This window comes from Pongo pygmaeus, chromosome 15 (genome assembly GCF_028885625.2).
Source record: "Pongo pygmaeus isolate AG05252 chromosome 15, NHGRI_mPonPyg2-v2.0_pri, whole genome shotgun sequence".
NCBI lineage: Eukaryota > Metazoa > Chordata > Mammalia > Primates > Hominidae > Pongo > Pongo pygmaeus.
This window is the reverse complement of record NC_072388.2, coordinates 59,795,760-59,810,601: the sequence shown is the minus strand read 5'-3', so window position 1 is coordinate 59,810,601 and position 14,842 is coordinate 59,795,760. Positions and strand designations below refer to the sequence as shown.

Genomic DNA, 14,842 nt, shown 5'->3' with positions numbered 1-14,842 from the left:
ACAAATGAGATCTAATTAAACTTAAGAGCTTCTGCACAGCAAAACAAACCAAACAGCCTACAGAACAGGAGAAAATATGTGCAAACTATACATCCAACAAAGGTCTAATATCCAGCATCTATGAGGAACTTAAACAAATTTACAAGAGAAAAACAACCCCATTAAAAAGTGGGCAAAGGACATGAACAGACACTTCTCAAAAGACATACATGCTGCCAACAAGCACATAAAAAAGCTCAGTAGCACTGATCATTAGAGAAATGCAAATCAAAACCACAAGGAGATTATCACATACATCAGTCAGAATGGCTATTAATAAAAAGTCAAAAAATAACAGATGCTGGTGAGGTTGTGGACAAAAGAGAACACTTACACACTTTTGGTGGGAGTGTAAATTAGTTCAACAGTCGTGGAAGCAGTATGGTGATTCCTCGAAGAGCTAAAAGCAAAACTACCATTCATCCCAGCAATCCCATTACTGAGTATATACCCTAAGGAACATAAATTATTCTACCATAAAGACACATGCACGCAAATGTTCACTGTAGCACTATTCACAATGGCAAAGACATGGAATCACCCTATATACCCATCAATGACAGACTGGATAAAGAAAATATGGTGTATATATATATATACCATGGAATACTATGCAGCCATAAAAAAAATAAGATCATGTCTTTTGCAGGAACATGGATGGAGGTGGAGGCTTTTATCCTCAGCAAACACACACAGGAAAAGAAAACCAAATATTGCATGTCTTCACTTATATGTGAGAGCTAAATAATAAGAACTTATGAACACAAAGAAAAAAACAACTTGGGCTGGTGGGTAGAGGGTGGGAGGAGGGAGAGGAGCAGAAAAGGTAACTAATGAGTACTGGGTTTAATACCTGGGTGATGAAATAATCTGTATAACAAACTCCCGTGACACGAGTTTACCTATGTAACAAGCTTTCACATGTACCCTTGAACCTAAAATAAAAGTTAAAAAAAAAATCAGTGGTTGCTAGTGGCTGCCAAAAATGAAACCTAAGGTAAACTATGAACTTTAGTTAATAATAATAGTTAATATTGGCTCATCAAATGTAACAAATGTACCACATGAACACAAGAGTTAATAATAGGGGAAACTGTATGTTGGGGTAAAAAGGTATATGTGAACTCTGTACTTTCTGTTCAGTATTTCTGCAAACATAAAACTACCATAAAAATATTAATTTAAAAAACAAAAGATCAACCCAATATATATTTTGTTCTGCTTTTCTGTTAATAATTTTTATTAAAATGTTATTTTTCATCCAGGGTGTCTTCCAGAATAATTCATTCTTGCATCTAGAGGTGTATTATTCTTGTAAGAAGTAGGAAAATATTTCTTTTATTTATTAGTCCAATAAAAAATGATGAGTGCTAAACTAAAATTCCCAACCAAAATTCCAAAGATGAGCAAAACGAATGCCTGTGGAAATAAGAAAAAAAGATAAAAGATAAGAAAGATAAAAGAAAAAAGATAAAAAATACAATTAGATTATTTGTTAAATCTCTACTCTCTGCAATAATGTATTTTATATTTTAAAATATATTGACTTTCTTGATGCATGTAAAATAATATAAACTGACAAACTATTTCTTAAAATAGAAGTCTTGAAAGAAAGAAACAAAAACAACCTACCCCAAACTTTTTCCACGAGAGAAAATCCTCTCTGCTAAGTTTAAGATAAAATAGTCCTGGGAATATAAAAATCAAACATGTTGATGTACTGGCACCTTTAAATTGGAGGGAAACAAAAGAGAGGATATTGCTGGATTCAGATGTGAGGCTGGGTAACAATTTTATCAATTTTATTATGTGAACTTTTTGAAACAGAAAACTTACCAACTACACCAAATACATTTCTAATGTCAGGAACATATATTGCAAGTAAAACGATGATAATATTGAGTGCTAGAGTGATCAAAAAATGGCGAATCCATGAGAATGGAAAATTGGAGAAAAACATCATTGTTACAGCTTTTCTGGCCTGTATTACAGAAAAATAAACATATAGCAAAGAGGAAATGTCAAAGCCCAAATATTTGCTGAGAGAAACATACAACAACCATGATATTTTTGCCTCCTACATCATTTAGATTTCAAAACTACAGCATAAACTATTATTATAAAGTGTTTATAGAGATAAACTGTTTATATACTAACCCTTTCTGTGTAAGCTTCATAAAAATACTTAGCTTTAATGCTAGAAAAAATTTTCAAATGCAATTTTTTTAGGTTGCATAATTTTTAAAATTACCAACAATAAAAATATGAAAAAAGTCTCAAAGAATCATTTTCATTAAATGCAACAGATTAAAAAAACCAGACAATTTATAATAGAAAAAGAAATCATGCCATGGGAAAGAAATACCACTTACTATTTTATTTTATATGTTTCACAGCCTGTAAATATGAAAAAATAGTTCACTACACTTCCCATTGCTAAAAACACAGCAGGCGGTCACATCCCAAAAAATTTATCCAGTCCCTGCTGTAATCTTGGCACCGCAGCCCACACAGGGAGGAGGCTTGAAGCCCCAGCTCTTACAAAACTCAGCGTTAGAGATTCAAGACATCCATGCAGATGCATTTATACCCAAAGCCTTTGTTCCCATTTTCTCAGAAATTCTTAAGATTCTTAAGTATAGCAACCAGATGCAATGAAAATCTGTTTTGCCCCTTAAATTACAATTCTAGAGCGAATAAAATATTTTCACCAAGATTGAACTAGAATGCTTATGTGAAAATAAATTTACAATAAACCCAGAAGGAGCTTATTTTTCCTGACTTGACTTTTTCCTCTTCATGCACATTTTTTTGAAAACAGAATACAGAATTAAAGGGGGGAAAAAAACCCAAAACTTTAGAAGAACCATAGTTTCTAAATTGGAAACAATGCTGTGGGAGAACGTAAATCTAAACTAAATCTCAAAAAGCACAGATTAGCTTAGTGGCTCACTGTTATTTTTATGCTTTTATGGGGCCATATGCAAGTATGAAGTCTTTGATCAATTACTTGACAAGTGAATAAGATATACAAGACTAGATGTGATTCAAACACTCTATTCTGCAAAGAATTAGTGTTTCCCTATTAGGAAGCGTCTATACTAGGCAACAAAACCCTTTAAGAGTACTTACAGGGAAGTGGATTAGAGGGACTGTCAAAAGCACAGCAAATAGTATGCATAACTTCACAGTCATGAGAACAACATCATGTGACAAGTATTTACTATAACCTTTTAGTAATTCTGACTCCACTTTGTCTGTAAATAAAATAATAAGGATCACATTATAAAGTACTAAGATATCAATAGTAACAAAATTGTTTTCCTTTGCACTAATGGATGATAACAGATTTTAGATTCCCATTACTAAATCCTGGCCTTTCCCCTAGCCTATGAAGCACAGAGACATTAATTAAATATCTTCTTGAAACCTAACACCCTTTTTCCTTTAATAAAAACCAGAATAAGCAGAACCTCTCAAATTATAATATGACAATGAATACATATACTAAATTATCTCTTTGGAACTTTTCAATAATCTAAGGATTTGAACATTTGTGCTGTTTGTTTATAAAGTGCTTTCACACGTGTTGTTGAATTTAGTCCCTATGACAACAATATTAATATGCAGGTAGGTCCAAAAGTGTTAAATGATTTGCCTAAGACCACGTAACACAAAGGGGCAGTGCCATACACCTACTTCTTTTTGGTGCTACAGCCAGTATCTTTTCCTCAATACCACAACGTTTTCTAGAATCTCAAGAGTTTGGTGCATGTTACATTTCATCTGTGGATTCATGTTTTAGGAAAAAAAGAGAAGTGTTAGGGAAATGTCTTACTTAGTAGGCCAGTGTGTGGTGGTCAGCAGTAGGATTTATACATGCCAACCAAGCTTTGCTCCACAGTGTTCTTGCATTCTCACAATGTCTCCCTAACCTCAACCCAGACAAGGGGAAAGAAGACCGAGGGTGCTCAGAAACACTGGATATTAGTGTTTTGTGGGAAAATATCAGTTTGTACTTAAAACAGAATGGTGCTTTTTAATTTGAGAGTGTTTTAGAAAGGATACTTTGAGGAAAACTAAAAACAAAAGGAAACATACCTCTGTTCTCAGGGAACTTTAAGAAGAGATGAGATGAATACAGATAGCTATGATAGAAAGTGTGATACACACATATAAGTGGCCAGAGAGTTCTAAACAAGAGCTATGGAGATTCTAAACTGTGATGACACAGAACATGTTCAAATCCCACCAGTTACTAGCAACTTACTCTGAGTCTCTCAGTTCCTACATCTTTAAAATGGGGACGGTCATATACTAAACTATAGGGTTACTGAGAACATTACATGAGTCAATGAATGTGTGCTGATGTTCAAAGATGTGGGGGAAGAGATTCTCTAGAAGCAAGGAGCACAAACAAAGCAAAGGGAATGTGCATCTGAGAAAGTAAGTGGTCTAGTAAGTACTACAGTGGATGAAACAGTGTGTGGGTGATAGGGCTGGAAATGCATTTCAGACCTAGTAATACAGTTCTGCATGAGATGTGGCCTCAACCTGGTAGGCCACAGAAATGCAATAATGACTTACAAAGAACAGTGTATTATGATCTGAACTAAGCAGGAGTATCGATTGGAAGAAAAAGAGACCCCAAACAGGCATAACAGCTACTATTACAATCACTGAGAGGTAAAGAGAATCTGAACTAGACTAGTGATAATGGAAACAGGAGAGAAATGAATTGTCCAAAGTATCAAAAACATACTTTACACAATGTGGGATTTGGACTAAGTAGGAGACTAAGAAGAGCCAGGAAATCTGGATTCTATTTCCAAATCTGTGAGATACTTGTGAGTCTTTGGAGAAATATGGCAAACTATTTTATTTCCATTTTCTGAATCATAAAATGAGCTATTAACACTTCTTGCTTAACAACCTCATAGACTTTTTAAATGGCCTGGTTATTATGCAACGTTTGGGCACTGGCCTGGCTCACCAGAGGAACCCTTTTCTCTTCCTTTCACAGCTGTAATCAGAGAAAGTATCATTAATCTAGGTACATACCTATAGGTCTCTTTAATCTGACAAATTTAGAAATTAAACTTTGGGAGCTCTGGATAAAAGGATCCAAAGCAGCTCCTGAATCTTGAAGAACTAGATTACAAATTCAAAATAGATGTCACATGTCCACTTTCTACTTTCCCAGGATGAAAACCCTTTTTCTGAGCCAGTCACTCTGTGTTCTTAACTGAGCCATAACATATGTGAGGGATAGAGTGGTGCATGCTTCCCCGGATTCAGACAAATCTCTACAAATCTCAGAAAGGGCCTAATGGTGATCTCTGCAAGTTATATATGCCATTGAAGTCAGGAGGCTGTCCTGTTTAATACACATTGTCAAACAGGGTATTAAGTTTACAAAGATTACCACAAGGTAGCAGAAATAACATTGGATTAGTATTCAGGAAACCTGCCTTTAATTCTCTGACAGGTCACTTCGCCTCTCTGGGCTTTAGTTGCTCATCTGTAAAATGAATTGGAAGCCTTAAGTTGAGGCTAGCCCTTATAAGATCTCAAGTTCAACCAACAATTTCTTCCTATGACACAAAGCTCCTGTTATCCTGATAGAAAGATATGATCAAAAGTTTTTCTTGGTTATGATTCACAATCCAAGAGCAAATCAATATCTGCCTCTTCTGTCTTTGGAGAAGAACTTACTTTTGTATCATTTATTCTATCAATCAATCTATCTATCTATCTATCTATCTAATCTATCATCTATTCATCCACTCATCTATCTGCCTACCTACCTATTAATCAATCATATACCTACCTACCATGTGATTTTCTTAGATGTGTATTTCTCCATTATATAAAATTTGCATACTCTGAAGAATTTGCATTGGTGGAGAAGGGATTAAATCAGAGACAACATAATGGCTTTACTTGATATTAGACAAATCCCTGTCTAGGAAACATGCCATCTACATGTTGAAAACCTTTAGCCTTTGTGTTCAAGCAACAATGTTAGATAGATAGATTATACATAGATACATACATAGATGGATGCCTAGCGCTTAAGTGAGTCATATTTTTCTAAAAGATCACCTTAACAAAAACTTGGAGTAAAAGAAACCTGGCTTCTATAGCACAATTTCTGAGTAGACAGCACAGTAATAAAGGCATTGGCTTTGGAGAGAGACAAAACTAGATTCAAATCCCAATTCCACTATTAACTGGCTTCAAGTATCTGGTCTAATTACTCAACCTAAATGAACCTACACTGAGCTTGCAAAGTTGTTATAAGGATTAAGTTAGGGAGTATATATAAAATACCTGACACTTTCTTAAATGCTAGCTCAATAAATGTATTAGCTTCCATCCTTCCTCCACACCCCTTTCAATCTAGTACAGCTACAATTTAATATAGTTTCTAAGCACCTAATGGTGATTCATGTAACAATTTCTCAGCCAGCCTGGATATTGGCAAGCCATCTGAGGTTTCTTCCAGATAGTTCTATTTATCCATAGGGAGAAGAAGGAGGTCAGTTTTTTTGGACTTTTTCTTATTGCTGAAGATCCCTAAACATAATAGGGTTTGCGCCACGTAGCAATTTTAATAAAAGAAGTATATAGCTATTCCACTATACAAAATACTTTTGGATCCCAAGAGAACCTGTTACTGTATCTTATTGACACAGAAAAGTCTTATTGAGTTCAAGTCTGTATAAAAACTAACAAACCCAACATCCAAAACTAAAGTTTATATATTTAAGTAATTTTGTTTTATTAATGATGATCAGAAAAGCTTGACAATCTGTTTTAACTTTCTTTGTAGCGTCTCTAGCAGGGCACCATGCTCTCATTGGAAATAATGCTTTTCCTGATGGTGTACAAGAGAACTTTACTTTTTCTTGAGGTTCTTATCAGAAGAGGAAAAAAAGTCAACATACAAAGCAGACAGTTTTTGCAAAAGAAATAAAACACAATTTTATTTTTGCTGCATAAATTTAAAAGAATCTGTAAAAATAATTAAGGAGAAAGGTCATGGTGCATCATAGAATGCACATCTGCTGAATCCTGTGATATTTAGATCTGAAGGCAAAGATGTCTGACATCTAAGTATACAAGTATAGTTCCGTGTAAAACCCTTTCCTTTCTCAACTTGTTCTTTTGCAATTAAGATGACTGACTCACCCAACCCCCACACTTCTGAATTAGACTAATATATTGAATTCAAAATTTAAGAAAAACAGAATCATTAAAATTGCACATTTTTTCTTATAGAAAGAATCAATGTCCCTAAGCCTGAAGTTTTACTTAAGTGTTTAAGAAAATTTTCATAAGAAGTCATTAATCTTAAATCTGAACTATCTTTCTAAAAGAAAGATAATCCAATTCTTTAGGCCTCAAGAGCCACCAGAGTACTGAATTGTAATTTGGTGACCTGAGCAAATTAACTTAGTAATAAAAGGCATAAGTAAAGTCTATACATTGGCGTGAGGCCATCTATGTAACTATTATTTTGTCATCTATAATTTTAAAATGTACTTACCATAAAAAGTGAGGTACCCAAAGAGTGCAGATATAAAATAAATGAGAAAACTTAAAGCAATTGCTGTATTGGTAACATTCTGCATTCTTTTCTTTGAAGGACTAAAACACAAAAATGGCAAAGGCAGATTAAGTGATCTGAATTATATGTAAAGAACCAAGTATGTCCTAAGCTGGTCGAGAGAATTCCTCATTCAAGAACAACTCCATCAATAACTATACACTAGAATTCCTCATTTGAAATTAGTACAAAGATTACACTTCTTCCTTTTTTTTGAGACAGAGTCTCGCTCTGTCGCCCAGGCTGGAATACAGTAGCGTGATCTCAGCTCACTGTAACCTCCACCTCCTGGGTTCAAGCAATTCTCCTGCCTCAGCCTCACGAGTAGCTGGGATTACAGGTGCCCGCCACCATGTCTGGCTATTTTTTTTGTATTTTTAGTAGAGACGGGGTTTCACCATGTTGGCCAGGCTGGTCTTGAACTCCTGACCTCAGGTGACCCACCTGCCTCGGCCTCCCAAAGTGCTGGGATTACAGGCGTGAGCCACTGTGCCCAGCCTCAAAGATTACACTTCTAGGAAACATTCTTAACTTGGACAGAACTAACTCTTGTTTGTTTTGTTTTAAACTAACACTTAGGATCCACTGATGAGAGGAAAGCATTAATAAAAGAGGATGTCATTCAATCTGAAAGCCTTAGAGGTAAAAAGATACACAATATATTTAAAATATTCCAGGATTCTACAGTACCTTTGAAGTTCACAGTATATGGGCAATATTGAGGTATGGCAGAGAAATGAAAAAGCCATGGTTGGTAAGGCATAAGCACTCTGAAAAAAATTTTAAACAGAAAAAATTATTAAATGCCACTCTACTGAAACCATTATTTCATTTGACAACAAACTCAGTTCTTTAAAAAATCAATTTGATTACATTTATTTCATCTTTAATGAGTCCTCTCTTTATAAAATAAGAATTTTTTAAAAGAGAAAAACACTTGTGATCCAGCAAATATTTTATTTGATAGTGGGCTTGCCTGTACTAGCCAGAATATTTTTTGTTTGGCTTCCCATACCATGCTGCTTTTACTACAATCACTACTTCTACATTATCTGGATAAGATTTTTAAAATTACATAAGATAAATAATATTTAAATGAGATAAAAATAACATTTTAGAAATGTTCTTTTTTAATTCTCTGTCTTCTAAATGTACGCACAATTTAAATGTATCTTATTACTCTAAGCAGCACTAATAGTTAATGCTCTTGAACCTGCTTTCATGAACTCAATCCAAGGGAATACTGAAAATATTAATCACATTTTAATATTGCCAGCATCTTTGACTAGGATCTCTTTCAATGGGAATGAATATCATTTATTCTAGACCTACAAACTCTTAAGAGATCCAATGTAATACACAAGTATAAGGTTTTGTTTTGTTTTTATTATTAGAATACTTAAGAGTCAGAGTAAAGCAAAAAAAGTTACCATTTAAGTGAAAATACCATCTTAACCAAATAGATGATGGTGATCTATTTTCTCCTTTCTGCTCTAAAAAAATTTCCACTTAACTAACTTTAGGCTCTTAAACAAAAGAAATTCTAGAAATGAAGACCTATCTTGGGACATAATGCCTAGAGTCTTAAAATATCTGAAGGGGGTTAGGAGAGAGGAAGCTGTAGTGTTTCCTGAGGCTGGACTAGGAAAATGAGAGTTTAATTCACAAATTCTCTATTTCATATATTGCTCAATTTCCTGGCTTGTCAATTATCCTGCCTAGATCTTTAAGGCACCTGGAGGTCTTTACCATGTAAAAGATGTGGTAATCTCCCTTTTGGGACCAGAGAGATATTTCTCATTTAAAAACTAGAGATAAAAAGGAAAATTCTGCATGGTGGAGTAACCAAGCTAACATCCTACACTAATAGAGTTTTACACGAGCAGGGGGGATTCTAGCATCTGGGACCTATACAAAATAGCACTTCAACAGAGTCAGAAAGTATAGACGAATAAGCCTGCAGCAACAGGGAAGACTTTGAGCTCTTCTAGAGTGGTAAAGCAGAGACCATTCATGTCACAGTTCTTGTCTCCTCTGCTGATGCTCAGGGGCTCTTACAGACATTTCCAGTATCCTATGGCTCTTAGAGAAGGCAAAGTGACTTGGTCTCCTAGTCTCGACTCCTGGCATCATAAATTTCAACTTTGGAATGTCGGCCAGAAGATATATTGGCAGTGCTCAATCCCTAGTCCAATGATGAGGCTGTTTAGCTACAGACCAAGGTTCTACTCACAGGGGAAGAGTTTTTGATATAATTGGCTATTTAGCTTTATAAGTCCAGAGGGCAACAGGAAGTCTGTATACACAGAGGACCTTATTGGCCAGACCAGACATTCGGTAAATCTGTTCTTTTAGGCAGAGGCCCATTTAAAACAGGCTCCATTTAAAGGCATGCCAGGAAAAAAAAAAAAAAAAAAAAGGTGGCTGTTTCATAATAGGCCACCCTATGTTAAATAATAGTATTCTTCTGGTAGGCAATCCTATACTTAGCACTTTCATGAAAATTAATTAGTTACAGGTACAAAGACCTAAGAGACCCTGTTACACAAACCTCTTAAAACTTGAAATGTGAAAAATCAACTAAAAGTATCTGTTAATAACTTACACACCTCTTTGGAGAAATGAAAGAGCTTTGGCTTACAATCATCTGTAGCATTTGAAATCTGTTTAAGAGTATTGAGGGGAAAAAGAGAAACCAACAGCCATTAAATTTCAGAATATATCAATAAAAATGATGAATTTATTATTACTAGGCTTTCAAATCAAAGTATTTCAAAACGAAGTTCTAAAATGCAATATAGCCATTACTTTTTCATTAATCAGAAAAGAATAATGTCTTTCTTTTCTTTTTAGTTAAAATAAAAAGGAAGAAACTGAAAAGAAAATATAACCTATTACCTGGAAGCATTTCTCTACATAATTTAATGTCAGAGGACACGGGATGGACCATTTTTTAATTATTACCTAAAAAAGTAAACAGAATCAGCACTCAGATCATTTCTTATAAAATTAATAAGAAACTGAATTGAAATAGGTCAGTATCATTTCAATTAATCTCATACCATATCAAGTAAGATGCTAATAGAGGAGTCTCTGCTTCTGTGACTTTTCCCGGTTAGAATGGGGTCAACATTTAACATGGTCACCTGTGGTAGGGAGGCGGTTGGAGACTGCTGGGTGTTAAGTAGAGATCTCCCCCATTAAAGACTAAGGGTACTCCTGTGTCAACTTTCAAAATTCCAACAGCATCAAGGCATTTTTTGAAGTGCAACTCAAAACAGGAACATGATGTTTTCAGTGACTGTCATACAGGAATATGGTTATTTGTGAAGTAGGTATTAGTGAACACAGAAACATTTAATAGCAGTTTATGGAAAGGCCACAGGAAGAAATAAGTACAGACTTTATACACAGGAGGAGCTCAGGGATTTCTGATGTATGCATTAAGTGCTGCCCCTCCTTACTTTTACAGATCTGAATTATTTTTGGTGAATGTGGAGAAAGCTGACTGGAATAAGAGCATATAGCTAGGGAACTCCAGCTGGTAAAAACAAATTAAAAAAAAAAACATTAAAAGAAATCCAGAGGGATGCTGTTTCCCAGAATTAATCAATGAAAATGTTTCATGTTTTTACTCTTAATTGTGGCCATCCTGTTATCAGACCTATAGCTGTGGCTCTGTCAATATTATCATTGTTGCTGTTGTTTCAGGGCACATAATTACTCTGTAAATGTTTGCTCCAGGGTGAATCCCAGTGCACAAAGGGACAAGAAAGAATAAAGGAACTATTTGTCCTTTGTATGAGACCAATACGTAAACACAATTTCTATTCCTACTTGGTATTTACCTAGTTTTGGATTTTGACTAATTTAATCAAAATTTTACACAGTGATAAAACAAATATAAGGAAAACATATACTTTTAGGATTAAGTTAATGAGTGAACTAGAGAATCACTCTTAATTAAAAACCTCACCAAGAAAAAAAATTACTGTAGAAGGATAAACTAGACAAGCTACTTTGACATTTCTAGGTAAGTTTTCAATATGACATAAAATGAAACGGTCAACTTACCAAAAGGAAATAACAAAATCAAAAGCAATAATCTCACCATCATTATCTTGATAGGTTTTCAAAGAAAAAAAACAATAACAAAACACGATGAGGATGGGGTGAGGGTGAAACTGCTCCAAATTCAGTTTCTTTTCTTTTTTTAAGACAGGGTCTCACTCTGTCACCCAGCCTGGAGTGCAGTAACACCATCTCAGCTCACTGCAACCTCCACCTCCCAGGCTCAAACCATCCTCCCACCTCAGCCTCCTGAGTAGCTGGGACTACAGGTGTGTGGCCATCACACCCAGCTAATTTTTGTGTTTTTTGTAGAGACAAGATTTTGCCATGTTGCCCAGGCTGGTCTCGAACTCCTAGGCTCAAGTGATCCGCCTGTCCCAGGCTCCCAAAGTGTGGGATTACAGGCATGAGCCACCGCACCGGCCCAAATTCAGTTTCTTATATTTTCCCCTAACTAACAGCGGTAGTGTTGGCAGAAAAAACCATTTACTGAGGATTTGCTGTGCACCAGGTACCTTGATAAACTCTGTATGTGAGCTGCCTCATTTATCAGTGGTTATTTCTTAAGCTTTCAAATCAAAATATTTCAAAGCAATGCTCCAAAATGCAATATTATCATTAATTTTTATTAATTTGAAAAAAATAAGTAGTAGCCTGATTTTATATTAATAGACAGTTCAGTTACTACAGCTAATTTCTCTGCAAAGATCCATCCCGACTCCAAGCCTGCATGGTGGTATGGGGTGGATAGAGATGATGTCCCACAAAGCAGAAGTACAGAACAGGAGTGAAACAACAACAAAGAGGAAAGATTAACAGGAAGTCCTTGCTCAGGTTGGTAAGAAGGTAAGTCTTGGGGTTGGAATGACAAAGGGAAAAAGGAGACTAAGTATTAAAAATATTTGTTCACTTGCACAAAAGGCCTCCCTTCCTTCTCTCTGCTCTAAGCCCTTTGCATCTTTTGTGGCTCAACTCAAGTTGTATTTCCTTTAAAATCCTTCTTTACTCTAGCTCTCAGTGAGCTTTCTCTTCTCTCAGCTCTTGAGACTCTTATTCTGAAGCAAATGTATCAATACTTATTTATATATTGCACACATTGTTCTCCATGTTTGAAAAGAAATTTATCTCCCCTACTAGACTGACAGATCCTTAAGACTAGTGTCCAGGTTAAATTTCCACACCCTAAAATGCCTAACACAGTGTTCGGTAGAAGGAAAGCTTCTGACTAAAATCCATTTAAATAATTCTCTATTTCAGGCCAGTGCAGCGGCTCACGCCTATAATCTCAGCACTTTGGGAGGCCAAGGTGGGAGGATCGCTTGAACATAGGAGTTCAAGGCTAGCCTGGGCAACATAATGGGACTCTGTCTCCACAAACATTTAAAAAAAAATTTATCCGGCCAGGCGCGGTGGCTCACGCCTGTAATCCCAGCACTTTGGGAGGCCCAGGTGGGCGGATCACGAGGTCTGGAGATCGAGACGATCCTGGCTAACACGGTCAAACACTGTCTCTACTAAAAATACAAAAAATTAGCCGGGCGTGGTGGTGGGTGCCTGTGGTCCCAGCTACTCGGGAGGCTGAGGCAGGAGAATGCTGTGAACCTGGGAGGCGGAGCTTGCAGTGAGCCGAGATGGCGCCACTGCACTCCAGCCTGGGTGACAGAGTGAGACTCCATCTCGAAAAAAAAAAAAAAATTATCCAGGCGTGGTGGCATGCAGCTGTAGTTCTAGCGACTCAGGAAGCTGAGGCAGAAGAATCACCTAAGCCCACCAGTTTGAGTCTGCAGTGAGCTATGATCATGCCACTGCACTCCAGTCTGGGTGACTGGAGAGAGTGAGATTCTGTCTCTTAAAAAAAAAAAGTTGTCTAACTGGATTACCGACCTATTAAAACATTGCTTAGAATACTAATCTGTACTTAAGATAGAACTTTTAGAATGGATGGTAATCCATTTGTGTTCTAAAATATACCCAAAAAAAGTAAATTTACCAAAAGGTAAATCCATCTTGTTGGTATCATTCTGAGACATAGATAAAATTTATTTTTAAAATTGCAAAATATTTTAGAGGAGGTAAAAATTTAGGTTAAATTTTTTTAATGAAAATATAGATCTGGAGAACAGATAAAATATAGGTTTTAATTTATATTATTCAAAGAATATAAGAAAATAATAGTTTCTGAACTGATTTTTTAAAAATGTGATATAAATGCTATACATATTTACAAACACATATTGACAAAAATAATAAATGAAAAACTGGTATCCTTCCAAAATTCTGGGTTAATATATATATGTTTCCTTTTCCTAACCACTATGTATTTTAAAAGCTAACATTCAGAGAATCTAAAATAAATATGGCGGCTGGGCACGGTGGATCACGCCTGTAATTCCCAGCACTTTGGGAAGCCGAGGTGGGTGGATCACTTGAGGTCAGGAGTTCAAGACTTGCCTGGCTAACATGGTGAAACCCCATCTCTACTAAAAATACAAAAAAAAAAAAAAAAAAAAAAAAAAAAATTAGCATGCACCTGAAATCCCAGCTACTTGGGAGGCTGAGTCAGGAGAAATGCTTGAATCTGGGAGATGTAAGTCGCAGTGAACTGAGATCGTGCCACTGCACTCCACCCTGGGTGACAGAGCAAAACTCTGTCTCGAAATGAATAAATAAATAAATACATACATAAATAAATAAAAAATAAAATAAACATGCCAATTAAAAAGAGTATTTAAAAAAGCATACAGAGTATTCTTCATTGCCCCACTGTAGATTAAACTGTGCTCACAGGTAAAAATCTGAGCAGATGGTTTATAAGGCATTACAATAAATGTGGAATATGGGTATTATTTCCATATGGCTGCTACATTAGAAATCTGCATTGAATTAAAGAGTATCTGTCATGACAGAAACAAAACTACAGTAGACGTATCATATCAATACATTTAACCTGCTTTAAGCTTTGGCTATGAAAACTAAATTACTCCTATCTATGCAATGATTGCATTGCCAACTATCTGTGAGAGAAAAATTCAATATGTTATCTATACTGATTCTCTTTAATATCCATACATTCATTTGCATATGTAGGCCACTTCTAACCACACTTCTCAACAATCAAAT

At 35.6% G+C, this 14,842-nt stretch overlaps 1 protein-coding gene across 3 annotated transcripts in view; it reads right to left on the bottom strand.

Moving 5' to 3' along the window:
* Positions 1 to 1,250: 1,250 nt before the first annotated feature.
* SLC38A6 (solute carrier family 38 member 6) overlaps positions 1,251 to 14,842 on the bottom strand; it is a 71,815-nt gene continuing 58,223 nt past the window's right edge. For all 3 annotated transcript variants that reach the window (XM_054449238.2, XM_054449239.2, XM_054449237.2), the window contains exons 9-16: positions 10,550 to 10,615; positions 10,261 to 10,314; positions 8,342 to 8,421; positions 7,592 to 7,692; positions 3,172 to 3,296; positions 1,876 to 2,020; positions 1,672 to 1,766; positions 1,251 to 1,458 (exon numbers count right to left, since the gene is read on the bottom strand). In XM_054449238.2, coding sequence (XP_054305213.1) covers positions 1,378 to 1,458; positions 1,672 to 1,766; positions 1,876 to 2,020; positions 3,172 to 3,296; positions 7,592 to 7,692; positions 8,342 to 8,421; positions 10,261 to 10,314; positions 10,550 to 10,615 — 747 coding nt within the window. In that variant the 3' untranslated portion in view covers positions 1,251 to 1,377. The remainder of the gene's footprint in view (positions 1,459 to 1,671; positions 1,767 to 1,875; positions 2,021 to 3,171; positions 3,297 to 7,591; positions 7,693 to 8,341; positions 8,422 to 10,260; positions 10,315 to 10,549; positions 10,616 to 14,842) is intronic.